Source organism: Tigriopus californicus, chromosome 8 (assembly GCF_007210705.1).
Source record: "Tigriopus californicus strain San Diego chromosome 8, Tcal_SD_v2.1, whole genome shotgun sequence".
NCBI classification, from domain to species: domain Eukaryota; kingdom Metazoa; phylum Arthropoda; class Copepoda; order Harpacticoida; family Harpacticidae; genus Tigriopus; species Tigriopus californicus.
Genome location: NC_081447.1, coordinates 10,778,624 through 10,794,579, shown reverse-complemented (window position 1 = coordinate 10,794,579; position 15,956 = coordinate 10,778,624). Strand labels below are relative to the sequence as shown.

The 15,956-nt window shown below is 42.0% G+C and overlaps 1 protein-coding gene across 2 annotated transcripts in view; it reads left to right on the top strand.

Moving 5' to 3' along the window:
- Positions 1–15,956, top strand: part of LOC131885450 (nuclear receptor subfamily 4 group A member 2-like) — an 81,889-nt gene that overhangs the window by 15,222 nt on the left and 50,711 nt on the right. Inside the window, exons 1-3 of one of the 2 annotated variants that reach the window (XM_059233504.1) lie at positions 6,716–6,732; positions 8,962–9,069; positions 9,134–9,640. In XM_059233504.1, the coding sequence (XP_059089487.1) occupies positions 9,346–9,640 (295 nt within the window). In that variant the 5' untranslated portion in view covers positions 6,716–6,732; positions 8,962–9,069; positions 9,134–9,345. Of the gene's footprint in view, positions 1–6,715; positions 6,733–8,961; positions 9,641–15,956 lie in introns of those variants that run through there. The other variant, XM_059233503.1, reaches the window with a different exon arrangement.

Below are 15,956 nucleotides of genomic sequence, written 5' to 3'. Positions count from 1 at the left end.
CTCTAGCTCGTTGGTGTCAATCATTCTTTTTGCTTCTTTGAAACAAGCTGTGTTGAGAAAGGAGTTCACAAAAATGTCTCCTTATCGTGTGTTTTATTTTCCCAAGTGGTGTTGAGGAGGGAATGAGAAAAATGCTTTCTTCTAGTGCATTTTACTTTGCTAGGTGTTGGGTTGCGGAGACAAAACACTCCTCTAGTGTGGTTTCTTTTCCGTTTAGGTAAAGAAGTTTTAATCTGAATTTGACATTATTTACTGCAGAAAAAAAATCCGTTCATTGCTTCGATTGTTTGTATTTTGAATGATACATCTTATTCCAAATAGAATTGAGACCGAATAAGTGATAATGTGCGCTATAGATTAGGGTCTGGCAAAAATGTTGACTTGCTCACTTGTTACAAATTCGAAAGCTTTCTATTTATGGTCACTACATACTTTGAAAATCGTCGGCATTTACGACTATAGCTTGCGTTACGTAAAGTAATTTGCTCGAGAGAGAACAATATATGCACTCAAAACGATCCGAACATACCATCAAAAGACCAATTCGTACCTTTATGGATAAGATCCGACGAAAGCACCCAAAACTGCCAGAATGGAGACGTTCTCTTTAAAAAATTATAAAATACTCCTTAGCTTTGAATTTGAAAAACCAATGATACCATTGTTGAAGAAAACTGCGAGTCAGTGTTCCGAAATGATGCAAACTGTAAAGGCAAAAGTAGACTGGAAGAAGTCTGCCCTCGTGCTACCCATGAGCCTTTTATGAGCGCACATTGTTATTCAAGAGTGAAAAGTGAAAACCATAACACTATTGGAATTCCAAAGGTATTTCCTATTGCTTCACTTGAGGGAGGAAAACTGGCACCGTTTATTGGTGCGATATGGGTACAGTATACGCTATTATTGAAGATTTTTCTAGAATGTGTGATTTGGCGTTCTTCACACAAGAATACTCTATTAACATAAATTAGGGACAAGTTAGGTGCAATAGTGTATTGCCTGGCGGAAATTGAAGCATAGACCAAGATAAATATTATTTTTAGTTGGATCTGTTTTATCCTCGACATTCTACCTGAGATTACTTATAATTGTACTAGTTAATAGGATGAGCTTCAAGTTCCTTATTGAGGCAGAACTTATGATGACACTTCAGTTCCGTCTTTGTCTATCCATATACGTAGTACACGAGTACGTACATAGTAGCACACACACAAATTATTCAATCGCTCTTAATACCATCTCATAAGAGGCTTAAGAGGTAAAAGAACAAAATTACAATTAACGACATAGAAATCAGAGCGGAAGATCTCACTGATGCTTTTTGATGCTGCTACAAAATGAGCTCTAACTATGAGTCCCTAAACTCCTACTCCGAAATCTTCCGGAAAGGCCTGGTCCAACAATGATGATGGCTGCCATAATTGCTCGGTATGAAAGCGCTATTGCAAATTTGGTCTGCTTAGACAATGTCCAGATCATAAATATGAGTCCAAAGGAAGGCAATGTCCTGCTTAAACAGATCAGATTGAACCCCCGTTGAGAAGGGTTTGTTAAAAGATTCTTGATATTGGTCAGCAGCTGAGCTTTAGGATATTGCATGTGGACAAGACGAGAGCTCATCATCATCATCATCACCATCATGATCGTCCAAGCTCGGCCCCGTGGCCGTCATTGCTGTCGTCACCTTCGCCGTCATCTTCATCACCGGACAGGAAGGGCATCATTTCCTGAATAGTTGATTGGCCATGCCCACAATCTGCAGTCCGTTGTTCCAGCTCCAATTAATTAAGGAGCGACTACTTTCCTGTCCTCGTCAAGAGATCTTGACAACCTTCATCACTTTTTAGCGAGCTAAATGACTCTCGCATTCACTCACTCACTTTCATAATGGTCTTGGTGCTAAGAAATTGAAGGATGTTTGTCTCCATGGCGATAAAGCGTTTTCAAGGTAATTGACCCAATGTTGAGAATCAGTATCCGGTTGTCGAGAAATCCAGGGTTCCCATGTCATGAATTGGTTTGTCTTATTCCGGAGTCTGCCAATTTTTTCTAATAAGCACCTCAAAATCCCGGATTCCAATGCAGTTTTGAGGAGACATTTTTTCGGATGCAAATGCTCTTCAAGTCTTTTGCTTTTCTAATGGAGTTTGAGAGTTTGGGCAGAATTATTCAGCCTCTCGTCCAGTAATTGCTTGACAACAAATCTGGGAATTGTGAGCTCCTTTTTTTGTTTGTTCCTTGCGCTCGAAAGGCATTGTTTTTTCCAGGTTGATTCTAATTCTTGCATGCAATCAGCGTCAAAGCCTGGAATGGCACGATGATGTTTGATGAAAATATCAGCAGGGGGCTAGAAGGATGAGATGGTTTGAGGGGGTTTCATCTCGGGTTTCTTCAATGCAGCACCGTCTAAAAGCAGAAAAAAGGGTCTCGCTGTTGGTGTGCTTGCTTGCTTGGCTTCCTTGGGGTGGTGTGCACCGACGGCTAGATATGGTTATTGCTGAGAAAAATTAGCAATTCACCTCATGTGATCCTGGGTACAAAAAATGATCTGACATCTGAAGATGACACAGAAAAAGATGCTGTAGCGCAATTTAATGGATTTGCTCCGTTTCAAGGAAATCTCCCCCCAAAGGCAGAAGACGGACACTCATACACACACTCATCCGAAGAAATAGGTGTTTGAGCATCTACTACGTAGCTCGTTCTCGTATGAGGAGCGTATGCGTGTCAGGGTGTGTATTTGCTTGGCGTGAACTGGCTGCGACATCGAGTCCTGAGGATTATCTTTTCATTACGAGACATCTCCAAAATTGAGAGGAATAGAGACAGGATTTTGGCGGAGATTTCTCTTCCTTCCAGTGCTGTAATTAAAACATACATCACCAGGGGCTTAATTTTCCTTTTCCCGAAAATTGTGCTGCTTCGTTTTGTCGGCCTTTTCTGCACTGCTGCACTCTGGATAAAGATGCTCAGTCGTGAGATTATCCTTGAAGCGGCTCCATCCATCTATCCATCCATCCATTTATCTATCCAGTCATCCACACTGTATGGCGACACATTTGGAGATGCCAGCGAGGGATTTCCTTCCCCCAAATGGGGTGTGCAAGCAAGCAAGCAAGCAAGCTGACTGGCAAGGCGAAGACAACCGGGGATGAGGGGCGGGGCAACAGGAAGGCTTTCGTAGCCATTAAGGTTTCAATATTTCATCAGCCCAGGAAATGATCATAACGAAGAGATATGAACCGAAAGTGAGCCTCTCTCTGCCCCCGTGGCCGAAATCAGGCCAAACTTCTTGTCTTCGTCTTATTCCAATCAATTTGTAATTATTGGATATTGAAGTCGCTCGTAAGGAGTGCAGGTGGCTTACATCAAGAACGTGCATCATGCAATTTGCTTATCGACAAGCTTCCATGTTGCCATTGGCATCCGGAAGAGTCGAAGTCGCTTTTGTGTTCTCCAAGATCTCCAGGATGAATATTGTTCTTGCACATTAATCCAGAGAGGTCCTAAAGTTTGCCCGTCGTTGACAAACAAGGGAGATATTTCCCTCCATTGACAATCAAGCGAAGTTGAATGGATCCCCCGGCCACGCCTTCCTTGTCATATTCATTGAGTGCCTTTCTTTCTCCACGATCGCTTATCCGTGATCCGATACTTCATTGAGATGGCCAGAAATAATCACCATCATCTATCTGTCAATCACTTTTCCATGAAATCACAGCTGGATATTGACCTGAGCCATGATAGAGTCAGGGAGTTTCAATGCTGAACACAATAGAGGTGTGTATTCGTGAATCCTGGGAGGGCGAAGGAACACGGACCTGGCAAAGAAGTACCTATCCCTTGTACGTACGTACGTACGTACGTACGTACACATGCTAGTAATCATACCAGGAGGAATTGAAGCGCAATAGAGGTGGTGGCAAACTCAGATATCAACCCCATTGAGCTTCCGAGCATTAATGAACTTTGATGAAGATACTGCCTCCGGGCACAATTTATCTTACTGGGAAATGAAACCAAGACCCGCAAATCAGGGTGATCAGGTCAGATTTTCAAATCAATGCCTTCAATAATGCAACGCACTTAGCTTCGTTGAGTCGACCAGGTTGGTTCGAAGGCACAAACTTTGTTTAATTAAATATTATTGCTGGGCACACGTCAGTCCACCCTCATCTTCTGAATCACCCTGATTTACCAAGATCCGTGGGTGGGCCAAGAATGGCTCATGGCCATGGATTAGATTAACATCTATCTATCCTCCATTAGTGGTGATCAGTTTGTGTCGATAAAGTCTTTCATTGTGTAAGGAGGTTTAACGTGATGGCAATCCCCCATGGGGAACATGCCTCATCTACGCGGAAAGTTGATCCACTTTGGCTTGGATGTGGTCACACTGTGATATGGCAACCTGCTTTATTCGCCGTGTGTGCGTGTATGGGAATGTTCCAAACTTTTTGGTTGTTTTTTTCTGAAAAAATACCATGCAACGTTGTTGACATTTCAGCCCTAACAATCCGAGCATTTTAGAGTCAATAAAAAAGACACACATGACTATTTGTCCGCATGATACAGTGCTAAGTGGGGTTGATACGTCTACTGAAAGATATCGTGTTGTGATGGCTTGGTCGACATAATTAGTTGTATCAGGGATCAGATGTTGCCAAACATTGTCGAGTCCATTTCAAATAATTAGGCGTCCATTTTTCGAAACCCTCTCAAGGTATATTGCCGCAGTTCAAAAGTCGAGCCAGTCAGCAGTCAACAGTTATTTGAGCTCTGTCAGTCAATGCATTAATTAATTATCCAATTACATTTGAATAATTTTCAAAAGGTGAGCGGTGTTCTTGTTAAGTGAAATACCCGCATTCATACCAATTGTTTCCTCAATAACCAAAATGAATAAAGTGAAGACACATTATGCACCTACGTATAGGCCGGCTTATTCAATTCAACTTTATGTGCGAACATAGGTCTGACCAGTAAGATGGTGGCAACCTGCTGACAAGACGATGTTCGCGCCTTGCATATTAATATCACGTTGTTCGCTACCGCCCTCAGCATCATCCACAAACACTTCTCATTCCAACTCGGCAAGATGTGATTTACCATAAAAGAATGGCAGACGTGCTTATCCCTCGATTTCGAGCATGTTTGACTACATCCACTGTACGTATATACATACCGTTTGTATGTAGCTGAGCTTTGCGATTGATTTTGAGCATTTTCTGTCCAAATAGGATTCTAGAGCACGGAGAAAGTTTTTTTTTACGATTTATTGACCCTTGAGAACTTGTGGACAGGGCCATAACTTGAATTGAGGTTTCGGGTCAAGTCTGAGAAGATTCCTGCCTTTTTTGTCTGGGTGGCTCATCTTCATTTTTGTCTTGGGTGCAATTCACCTTCACCAAATCAGGACTGTGTTAACAAAAGGAAACGGTTTCCCGTCAAGACTTCCATCTCACATTTGAGCATGGACACGTAATGGTGAGTGTGACAAGATCGGGGGTCCCGGTGGCGGTGGACAGAATGTCGGATGCATTTGGGAGAAGAATTCCCATAAAGTCCCATCTTCTCTCTTTTTTGGCATGTCTTGGCTTCCTTAACAATCAGATAATTTGAGACGCTTTGACTTGTTCTCCACCTTTGACGTGTTCTCAAATGTCTGCCTGACTGCCTCATTGCCTCATTGGCTAATGTCCTCGGGAGTGGAGAGAAGAAGTACTTTGGATTTTTTGTTGACAGGAATCCATAAAATTGGCCAATTTCACATCAAACAACATGGGCACTAATATAATAAAGATAGGGAGGCCTCCTCCCATTACGCCTAAGTATCCCATCATACCAAATTTGGGCCAGAGTACGGTCAAGAGAAGAAAAAAATCCCTACTGCAATTGCATGAGAGATCGACATCCTGGAGGCGTTGTGAGGTTATTTAAAACCATTTTATGCATTTGGGTTTGATCATGGGATCATAAGCCATTGATTGGCCAATGCATGTTTAATCAGGCTACAATCTCTCCATACCAAAATTCTCACTGAGAATGCACAAAAATCAAAAATCACTTTAGTCAAAACGGAGAAAACGCCAGTCGATAGATAATGAGAACGACGAAGGACACGAAAGTAAAATGAAAAAAAAATCAAGAGAAAAAAAGTACGAAATGATTATCTCAAATGGTTTTCATTCTGTCTGATAGAGAATCGTGCCATAATTCTGACAATGATGGCTCAATACGAGACGTAATTTTCAGTTTCCTATATTGCCAATCATGCCGAGGCAAGCAGGCAGCAGGACCCATTCGAATATCCAGAAGGCTTTTATGCCTTGGACACTCGCTCACACGGCAGACAAAAACTCTCGCAGCGTTTCATCTTGCATGATTTCAATTCGATTTTCTGCGCCCAGAACACGGCCTAGCCAGCCACACGTGCTTTTTCTCTCACAACGAAGGATGGTGGGCCATAACCGAAGAAATTGCTTTATGACTGCAAAAACATGTTGTCGAAGTTCGAACCCAGACGGTTACATTGTACATTGATTCCACTTGCCTCCTGGAAAGCCAGAACAAAGCGTCAGACAGAGCCGCAATCGACCAAATACCAACTAACGAAGGAGATCACGTCAGCTAAAACGGTGGACTAGTATGTACTAGGATATACCTGTTATCACGGATTCTTGGATGATGGGCTTGTACGAGTGTAAAGGGTTGCACATATGGATTGCTCTGGTGAGAGACCGGTCGAGAAAAAGATTGAATAATTGATAAGTGGTGAATGTGGATTGGTCCAAGATTGGCAAGGACTGCTTTAACTCAAAATTGCGAATCAGCCTTGAGTTCTGACCAATTTTCAAGAACAATTGGCTCGTCGCAGCCAAGTCCACATGCAAATCCCCAATAACAGCTTGCTTCAAAGATGATCATTCGTTTCATGGTTGCTCTTGTTTGAATTTGTATTGGCTGTTTCTTGCTCACCCTGTATTTTGAAGCAAGGCTTTTGTAACCCTACCACTTCAATGGTGAATGGTTGGGATAAGCCCCTTCAGAGCCTAAGGATTTGAACGGACGTAATGTTCTGGGAGGCGAGCTGAACGCAATTACATATAGACATATTCACGAGATGGAGGGAATGGACTTGAGATAATCATTCGCACTTGATCATTCGGACATGAACCGTGTAAAGACTTCAGATTTGTCAAAACTGACAGCCCCGTCATAACTAGAAACAAATCCAAGGATTGGGCTATGAGGTCGGTAAAGTGCTTCAAATATTTGGATCTAGCAGCCTTAAGAGTTCCATACTTTTTTGAAATATTTCATAAGTTGCTTATAAGAAACATGCAGTTCTATCGTTATTATCCGTACCAAAAGTATCGATATCTCAACTAGAGAGTCTTTTTTGAACAATTAATCAACAAGACACTTCTGAGACTACAATAAAACTCTCTGAAATCTGGGAGCCCAGGTGGTTATTGAAGATGAGGAGCCCCCTGTATTGATATACTTTTTTCGCACAACAGGGCCAAATGGAAGAAGGGACGATAAGGGATTGATATAGACTCTGAAAAAAATGTTCGTATGTCGAGCAAAAATTCGAGAGGGATGAACTAACCGGTTTTCTTCCCAAAGCCTCGGTTCAGCTCTTTCGCACATCCGAAACGTCAAATTTCTGCAATTTCTGCTCGATGTGAAAACAACATATTTTGCCGGAGTCTACTGATGATTTTTCTGCGGCTCTTGCCTGGCAAGTTTTGGTCATAAAGGCATCTTGTGCGTACCCACTCTATGTACAGTACGGCACTATAGGAAGACTACAGTGTGTAGTAAATGTACGAGGTGCTTTCAAATTCAAAGTGTATTCAATTCTTATCTTCGTGGAAGGATAGGTTGACAACTTTGGTTGGAAAAATTGGAATATGGCATTTCAATTATTTCGAGGAACTTTTCGAGGAAATTGAATAATGGTTCCCAGTGACCATGATTAAGGTATTTTGATTTCCCCCAAGCTTGTTGACGCCACCCGTGTCAAGTTCAGAATGATGTTGTTTCCGACCACGCAAAGCGAGAGATGAACGTGCAGGAGATGAAAAAGCTAGTACATGACGCGCATCCGTCTTGTTCGTCAACCAGTCTCTGAAGATTCATGTCATTGTAAGCATTAACATAAATGTCCAGGAGGTTTTAGATTTAAATTTTTTTTCTTATATTCATATAAGACAAATTCAGTCGAGCAGACTGAACTTCTAAGCTTTTCTATATGCCTTGGGTTGTAATAAGTATAGGTGGCGTGAAATGAAAATAGCTTAATCATTATCAGCGGTAGCAGAAATTAAGTCTAGTTAAAGCTATCTAAAATAAGTCTCGCTACGTTTTATATTTTCCAGCCTAAACTGTTTGATGCATAATTAGAAAAATGTATAAAGCGAATGCATTTTGATTTTGAAAGCACCTCGTACAAGAGCGAGTTCGATGTGGCTGGTCTGATCCTAAACATGGCATGAGGCCTATAAAAATAAAAATGGTGCACTTAAGGCTGCCTTTATTGGATTGTAAAATAGCAAATGAAACTTTTTGCCATTGACGTGATGCAAATCGTCAAAAAGTAGAACCGTGAAATTGAAAGGGAATTTTGCAAGATCACTCCCAGAATTTGTGGGAAAATAGCCGGGTTATCGCTTCACGCCATTTTTATGGGTGCTTTTTAGTCCGATCAAGCTTTCCCTGCCAATTCAAACGTCAGTAGACGGGCATCGAAACAAGAGAAGGGTGGGTCACTTGACCAGCTCCCTAGAAGCAAGTTTCAATAAATATTGCCATTATTAGCATCCCGGGAGGTCTACCTCCCAATCGAGTTTCCCACGATGCTACTACCCTGCATTTCAGAGGATTTGACTATCCCAGGTCTTCTTGACAAAACAATAATTGGTCTCTCTCATATTTTTTTTTAATCTCTTGCAGGAAACACATGCTGCATTCCTCTTAAGTGACTTCACACAATTCCGTGACTGTGCTTATGGAGAGGAAGAAATAGTGAGAAGGGCCCCGTGGATGAATATGAGTGTATTTGTACGTACGAGTACTACGTGTGCATTTCGACGACAACGACAACTTGTACGAGGTTCCCTTGCAGATGGACGAAGTGCTTTTTGGCGTTGCATGATTTTTGTCATTCATTCTTAGTCAAACACACAAGGATTTTTTTCGCCAGGAAAAATGGTTCTGAGAATCCAACGAAAAGGCGGTCTCCAACCAATTGGGTGAGTGGGCCATTACAGCAAACCGAGCTAGGGAGACAAACCAAGAACAAGAGAAAGACCACCGACAAGACTCACGAACTCAAAGATGAGTAGTACCGGGATCAATAAGTTACCCTTGCAATTGGTGGTCTCCGGTTCAGAACCCGGTTGTTCGGCCAATGCCAGCAATGTGACAGCTGCCGCATTCATTGCTAGTTGCTTTGCCTCCAGTCCCACAATGTGTGATCCAGTGCGTGTTTTGACTTCAACCACCAATCCCGGTACGATTGGGACCCTACCGGAGTTGACCACGTTGAAATCAATTGTTCCGAGCACTTCTTCCTCTTCATCCTCTTCGATCGCTGACCTCATAACCATAGACGAATGGTCTCAGCAGCAAAGTAGGTGCTTGAAGAGTGTCAAAACTAACAGGATTGTGGTATTGACTGGTTTTCATACTAACACACACACACTTTGATTTTCAGTAATGTACGAATGTATACCAGCTATATGCGCCAGCGACAGACACGTGATGTGCTATACTGAGTGTGTATGACATTTCTAAAAAGTGACGAGAACAACAAGGCGCGAATAAATTGGTCTTGATATGCCATCCTTCTTTTCTTACTCTTAGCTTTTTGTCGCAAATCTCTCTCTCTCTCTCTCTCCCTCACTTTACCTAGTTGTACAAACAGGAGCTTGGAAATTGGGATCTAGTCAATCAAAGCTGGAGTTACAAATGAGTAACTCTGATCTTTGTGGAATGCAGTGATCCACACCAAAGAGCGTAAATAGTTGTACTTCACGAGTTGTGTGAAGGAGACATGTTGTCGTATGTGGTTATTATAAGTTCAGGGTTTCTTTGTCCGCGGGCTACTGAACAACAATTATAACCAAGTTTGAAATCCTAAAAACACCGTGACATCATTAACACGACTTGCGTTGCCTAATCTTTGTTGCATTGATTTGTAAAAAGTGTAAAAATACGTAAAAACGTGTTTATGACTATCATTGGTCTGCTTGTCTTGTTCTACTTCATCGAGATGATTGTTACATCACTGCCGTCTGAGACCTTCAATTTTTGCTGAGTAAAAACACTGGATCCAATCGTCGTCAACATTTTTTACCCCATAAATAGTGCAATTCAATTCAATATTGGCGGTAATTCCAATTAATTTAAGAAAATTGGATCACTTAAGGGGTAAAGCGTTTCCAAGTTCCCATAAGCATTTATTTTTTGTCTAACAAGGAAAATCAGACTTTGATCAGACGGTAATGGGACGAAACAGAGTTATCGTTCAAATTTGGAACTCATACACATGATCACATGGACCACATTTCATTTCCACTTGTTCCCCTTAACAAAGAAGATTGAGTACTTTTTGAGACCCTTTTAATCCAAGAGCATGGCTACCTTGGCTCATAACTGATTGAACATTTTCAGGAACCACATACACATTGCTGCATGTAAGTCCTCTTTCTATCGATTATCTTCGGGGTGCAAAAAGCCCTTGTGGGGGTTGAGGTTATTTCATAGTTCTTGAGCTTTGCCATCATTCCTTATACACAAGGTGTCGTTGAGTGGTGCTGACAACAAACAATAAATTGAGTTAAATTCCCGAGGCTGTTATGGAACATCGTTCAAAATTCCAAATCCAACTTGACCCATGTACTTACCACCTTGGCTAGTCAACCAAGCTCGAGTTCGGTGTTGTTTTCGTTGTTCAACCACGCTGAACAAAGAGAATAACTTGTAATATAACAATAAAGTTTTGTCGTTGAACAAAGAGCACTTGAGGATTGTGCCCAAACGGGCAAACAAAATGTCTTTTGCTTCAAAGCTGCGAAAACATTGATCACTTTCTTGATTGATGATAACTCTTAAAATATATATCAAACTGTTGCCTCACATTGTTGTGACCTAACAAGATAATAAATTTAATGGTACAATCGTATGCAATTATATTTGTTCTTGCTTACTGAAATAAGAGCAAAATATCGGGCGCATTAAACCTATTTGCTATATTTTCATTCGCTTCCTAAGTCGGAAGGGATACGATTTTAGTTTTGTTTGAGCTAACTCTAAACAATCGATATAAAAAGCTAATAACATAGGACGGAAAAAATCAATATCTCAAACTCAACCTCCCTCCTCAGATTCTACTCTGACTTTTTTTGTATGTACTCAGTTAAGCATATGTCCCAAAATTGTGCTGACAACCGGCCAATTGCGACCAAACGGTTAGGCGGGATGCAATATGTACGTAAGCAAGATAATTAAGAACCCTAATCGATTATCATCTTCGGTTTGAGGACCCTTTTGAATTAGTACCGTAACGATCTTCGTCTATCTCTCTCTCTCTCTTCCCGTAATTTCGTACAACACGATCCATCCATCAAACCAATAATGGATGTTGTCAGTTCGGAAACTGTGGCTAAAACCGCAGATTTTTTTCCTTGTCTGACAAATGTTTGAAAAGAATCCAGACCGGTAGGAATGAAACCACGGGTTTGTTAGAGTGCTTACTGACTAGATGGATATCCTGACATCTGCACCCACCAACCAACCGATCCCCACACGCAGGCACATGCACCAACACAGTCAAACGTACGTACATTCACTTCAAACAATGGAATTTTCAATGAAGGAGAACACCAGCCAATTGCACGCACCAAGACTCATGTGCAAGCATGATGCGAATTCCATGCCATTGTCGACAAACAATTCATGAAAAGGACAATTTTCCGAGCTAGATGGCGTTCGCCAACCTCAAATATGATGATACGATTTGGTTGGTGAATGACAGATCAAGACCAACTGTCAACAGATACAACCAAGCTATTTAAACATACTCGTACTTCATTGATGGGACTGATGAGCCCGTTCATTTGTTCCTTCGTTCGTTCGTTCGTGAACGCCTCATTTTTGTCATTTTCTACACGGTTTGAAGTCAAACGAGCTAGGAGCCTTCAGCACCTCCACCAACTGTCAGTCAATGGGAGGAAAGAGTATTATCATTATCATTACTTCTACTATTGTTAATATTGTCACTATTACCTCCAAGAGCGTGGTGCATTCCTCCGTCCATTCGTTCGTTCGTTGGTTCGTTCATTCGCTCACTCCTCGCTCACAGTAGTGCTTCATATCCTTGCACCATTTCATAATCATCCAATCTTGAATTCGTGATTGTCGAACTTAGTGCTTTGTGACAAGAAACATTCTCCGTGATGCACGCAGATTACAGGGATCAACACTCCATTCAAAAGGAAAAAAAGTAAGAGCCTACTCTCACATACACGAACATTGAACAACATGATGCTCATTGTTCAAAGGAGACAGGATCTTGGCCATTCAGATGAGGCGTTTTACCGACCAAGGAGGGCTGAACCTCTGGAAGGTGATGCTGTCCCAGATCTCGAGCATTTCCCCAATGGTCCCTGCCAAATCACCCATATGGAACCTTTCACTGAGGGACTGACCAGAGATTCGGAGATCCTGTCTGCTTGAGCAATGAACAGTGAACGTAGGGCATTGAAAACTGTGGAGATGTGTAACATTGAAGTCATGGAGAGAAATGCACCCCCAAGAAAAGGAAGATGAAAGGGGAGACGAATGTACGAGTACCTTCATTCGCCTACAATGCTGGAAGTGTACGTACGTACATACGCACGAACAATACAATGGATGTGCATCGCCAGATCTTCTTTCATGTAGCAACCAAGAAATATTCCGTTTGGGGGAACAGGTCCCATGAAAAATGATAATAGTGTCTTTTGACAAAACCGGTACCACTTCAGAACTTATTTGATCGGTTCATGAGCTGTTAAGTAGAAAGATGATGATACGACATAGTTAGAAGGACACATTAACGTCTTAATAAGTCAGTGACGATGAGAAGAATTACCAAGGCCAACGAGGGGCTATTGAGGTCACGCCCCATCCTGGTTCGTTTTTTTTTTTCTTCATGCACAGGCTTCTTCGTATTAAATAGCATGACACCCGAGTGTTTAGAGCCTATCAGGATTGTCGCATTACTCCCGGTTCGTTATCATGCAAATTTTTCATTTTTCGTTCGCATCCAGCCAGGCCAAGTACTTGAGACAAGCTCGTAGACCCCACTTCATTCCTATCCGCGATACTTCCGTTTCAAGTTTACCGTTTGCGAGTGGTTTCCCTTGGAGTGATATCCATGCTGGAAATTGTTACATGTATCACGAGCTGGGAGTAAGGAGGAGGGGCCTTTCCTGCTTGGAATGGATGAATTCCTGCCCGGGAGATGAATTATTGGAGAGGGCGGGTCTGCTTCTCAAAGATTTCAGAGCAATTCAAATGTCTCGTAGATATGGCTTATTAAGTGTCAGGACAAGAACTCGTCGTACCCATGTACGCAATCATCCATTTTTCTTACCGGTACTTTTTAATCCTATGGGCTTGGATTCCTTTGAGAGACACTTTGAAATTACTCATGGTAAATTAAACCATTGGCAAAGCTTTAAGATTCTACTATATGAGCTCTGTACTCATTCAACACTTTGTGGAAAATTATCAATTTTAAGACCGGCGCACTCAATATGCCACCACAATCCCGAAGTCAGCCTAGTAGAGCCCTTGTCCGAGAGATTGACTGATGAGTCTCCAACTTGGGAGCATAAATTTAGGTGGGACCTCTCTGCTTCCTGGATGACCTATCCTCGCCTGGATTCGAACCGCACTTAAGATTAGTGTTCCATTCATCGAAATGAGAGGTCCCTGATTGGACCTCTTAGCAGGAATCGTCGAGCTTGGAACATAGTAGGAAGGCTTGTCGCAGCAACGGATCTTTAAAACTGTCCTTGGGGTTGCAAATGATCATCTAGTCATGTTTCTTGCTCCTGCATGTCATCTACCCTGGTAGTCATCGACGACGTGAATGGAGAACAACCCAGCTAAAAGAAGTGGCAAGAACACCAAAAGCACAACAACCACTACCACCACAACCACTCTATACTCAACTCAATGTACTTGCCAACTTGCATGAGAGTTGCTGGCTTAGCGAGCGAGCAAGATAGCTAGCTAAGACTGACTGACAAGTCAAGCTGTGGAGTCCTATACGTACAAGATGCGGAGATCGCTGATTCATCCAGGAATCGCCCTTCTTTCAATTTCAGAGCGGAAAAAAATCCCAACTCCAAATTTTCAATGGAAGTACGCACTCACATATGTACGTACACTCACTCACCACAAGACTCAGAATAGAAGGGTGAATTGGATCAGAAATAGTTTCCTTTTGTTCTTCTGGAACCTGACAGGTTGACAAAAAGTCAAGTGGATAACTGTCGACTGACTCAACGAACGAATGAACGAACAAGCGAATGAACTAGAGTACTAAAGAAGTGCTGCCAACATTGGCAATGAATATTTGGTAAAGATTTGTTGCACTCAAGGACGCTAATGATTGGCCTATCAAGTCAATGTGCAATTGTTCGAACATTACTTTTAGAATAATAACAATAACAATTGTAAAACATATTGGAAGCCGTACTTGCCCTTTCATGGTTGAGATCTAACCCAAGAGAATTGAGGATAGCTAGAATCCATAACGTTTTAAGACCCAAAGACAAAGAGCTTCTTGCCTTAGCGAGGCTGAACGAAGATGGAGAAGAAGGAGATCATGCTTGAGAATGCACCCAAAATATAGCATCTCTTTATCAGTAGTGTGCATCACATCATCATCGTCATCAATGTCGGCAACGACTCCAACGAGCTTCGTACCGCCGCTTTGTGTTTCGTGCAATACTTGATTTTATTCAGTTCAGCACGCACCCGGCCAACAGCCCATTTTTTAGGGTTGGGCTGCTGCATCATGCGGGTTAGCACGATTCCTCATCTCGGGAACCACGATCATGATCATTAGGAACCAACGTTGAAGTCGTACTTCAGCACTTACAAAATCGATTTTTCATCCTCAAAAGTTAGCTAATAAGACTATCAGCTAGACATTCCTCGTCTGGATTGTGATGTAAGCCTCCTCATAGGTCATATTTTTGGATTGGGATCTTTCATGGCAATATCTACATCAGAGCTGTCAAACTCTGAAGAGCAAGGATCAATTCATTCCGAGTGTGAATGAGAAGCTGACAAAAACGCACCTAATTTATGTATGTACGTACGCACGTACGTGCTTTCGGTCTTAGCTGACAGAGTAATTGAAGGCATTTTGTGGTTTGGTCAGCGTAGCAAGAAAAAAGAGTTTGCACCTGAAGTTGAGCAAAATTGCATCCTGGGCTGTCTCCGTGTGTCTTCACATTTTTGGCAAATCACACACACGTGGAGGAGCGTCATTGCGAAGAATGGAGGTGGAAGTTGTCCATTTTCTACGAGACGACAACGCATTTGGTGCTAAACTATTGGCAATTTTCCACGTCGAGCTTCTCCACTCTCCGGGAATGTCTGATTGCTGCAAAAAATATGTTGAAGGTCATTACAGAGATATATTTGAGCCTTTCACGAGCACCAATGCAATCCTTTACTTCAGCATCGGAATTGTTTTGCGTCTATCCAAGATCAATGGCCAGGGTGATCAATGTGTGCTGAATTATCCATTCGAGATGATTTTGTTTTAAATGTACAGTAGACCGACAACTCGATTGTTGGCTTGTGCCGAGCAAATAATGTGACCAACTGAATCATCCATTCATAGTAGAAGCTTGAGCTCCCTTTTATGCGGGGATATCACT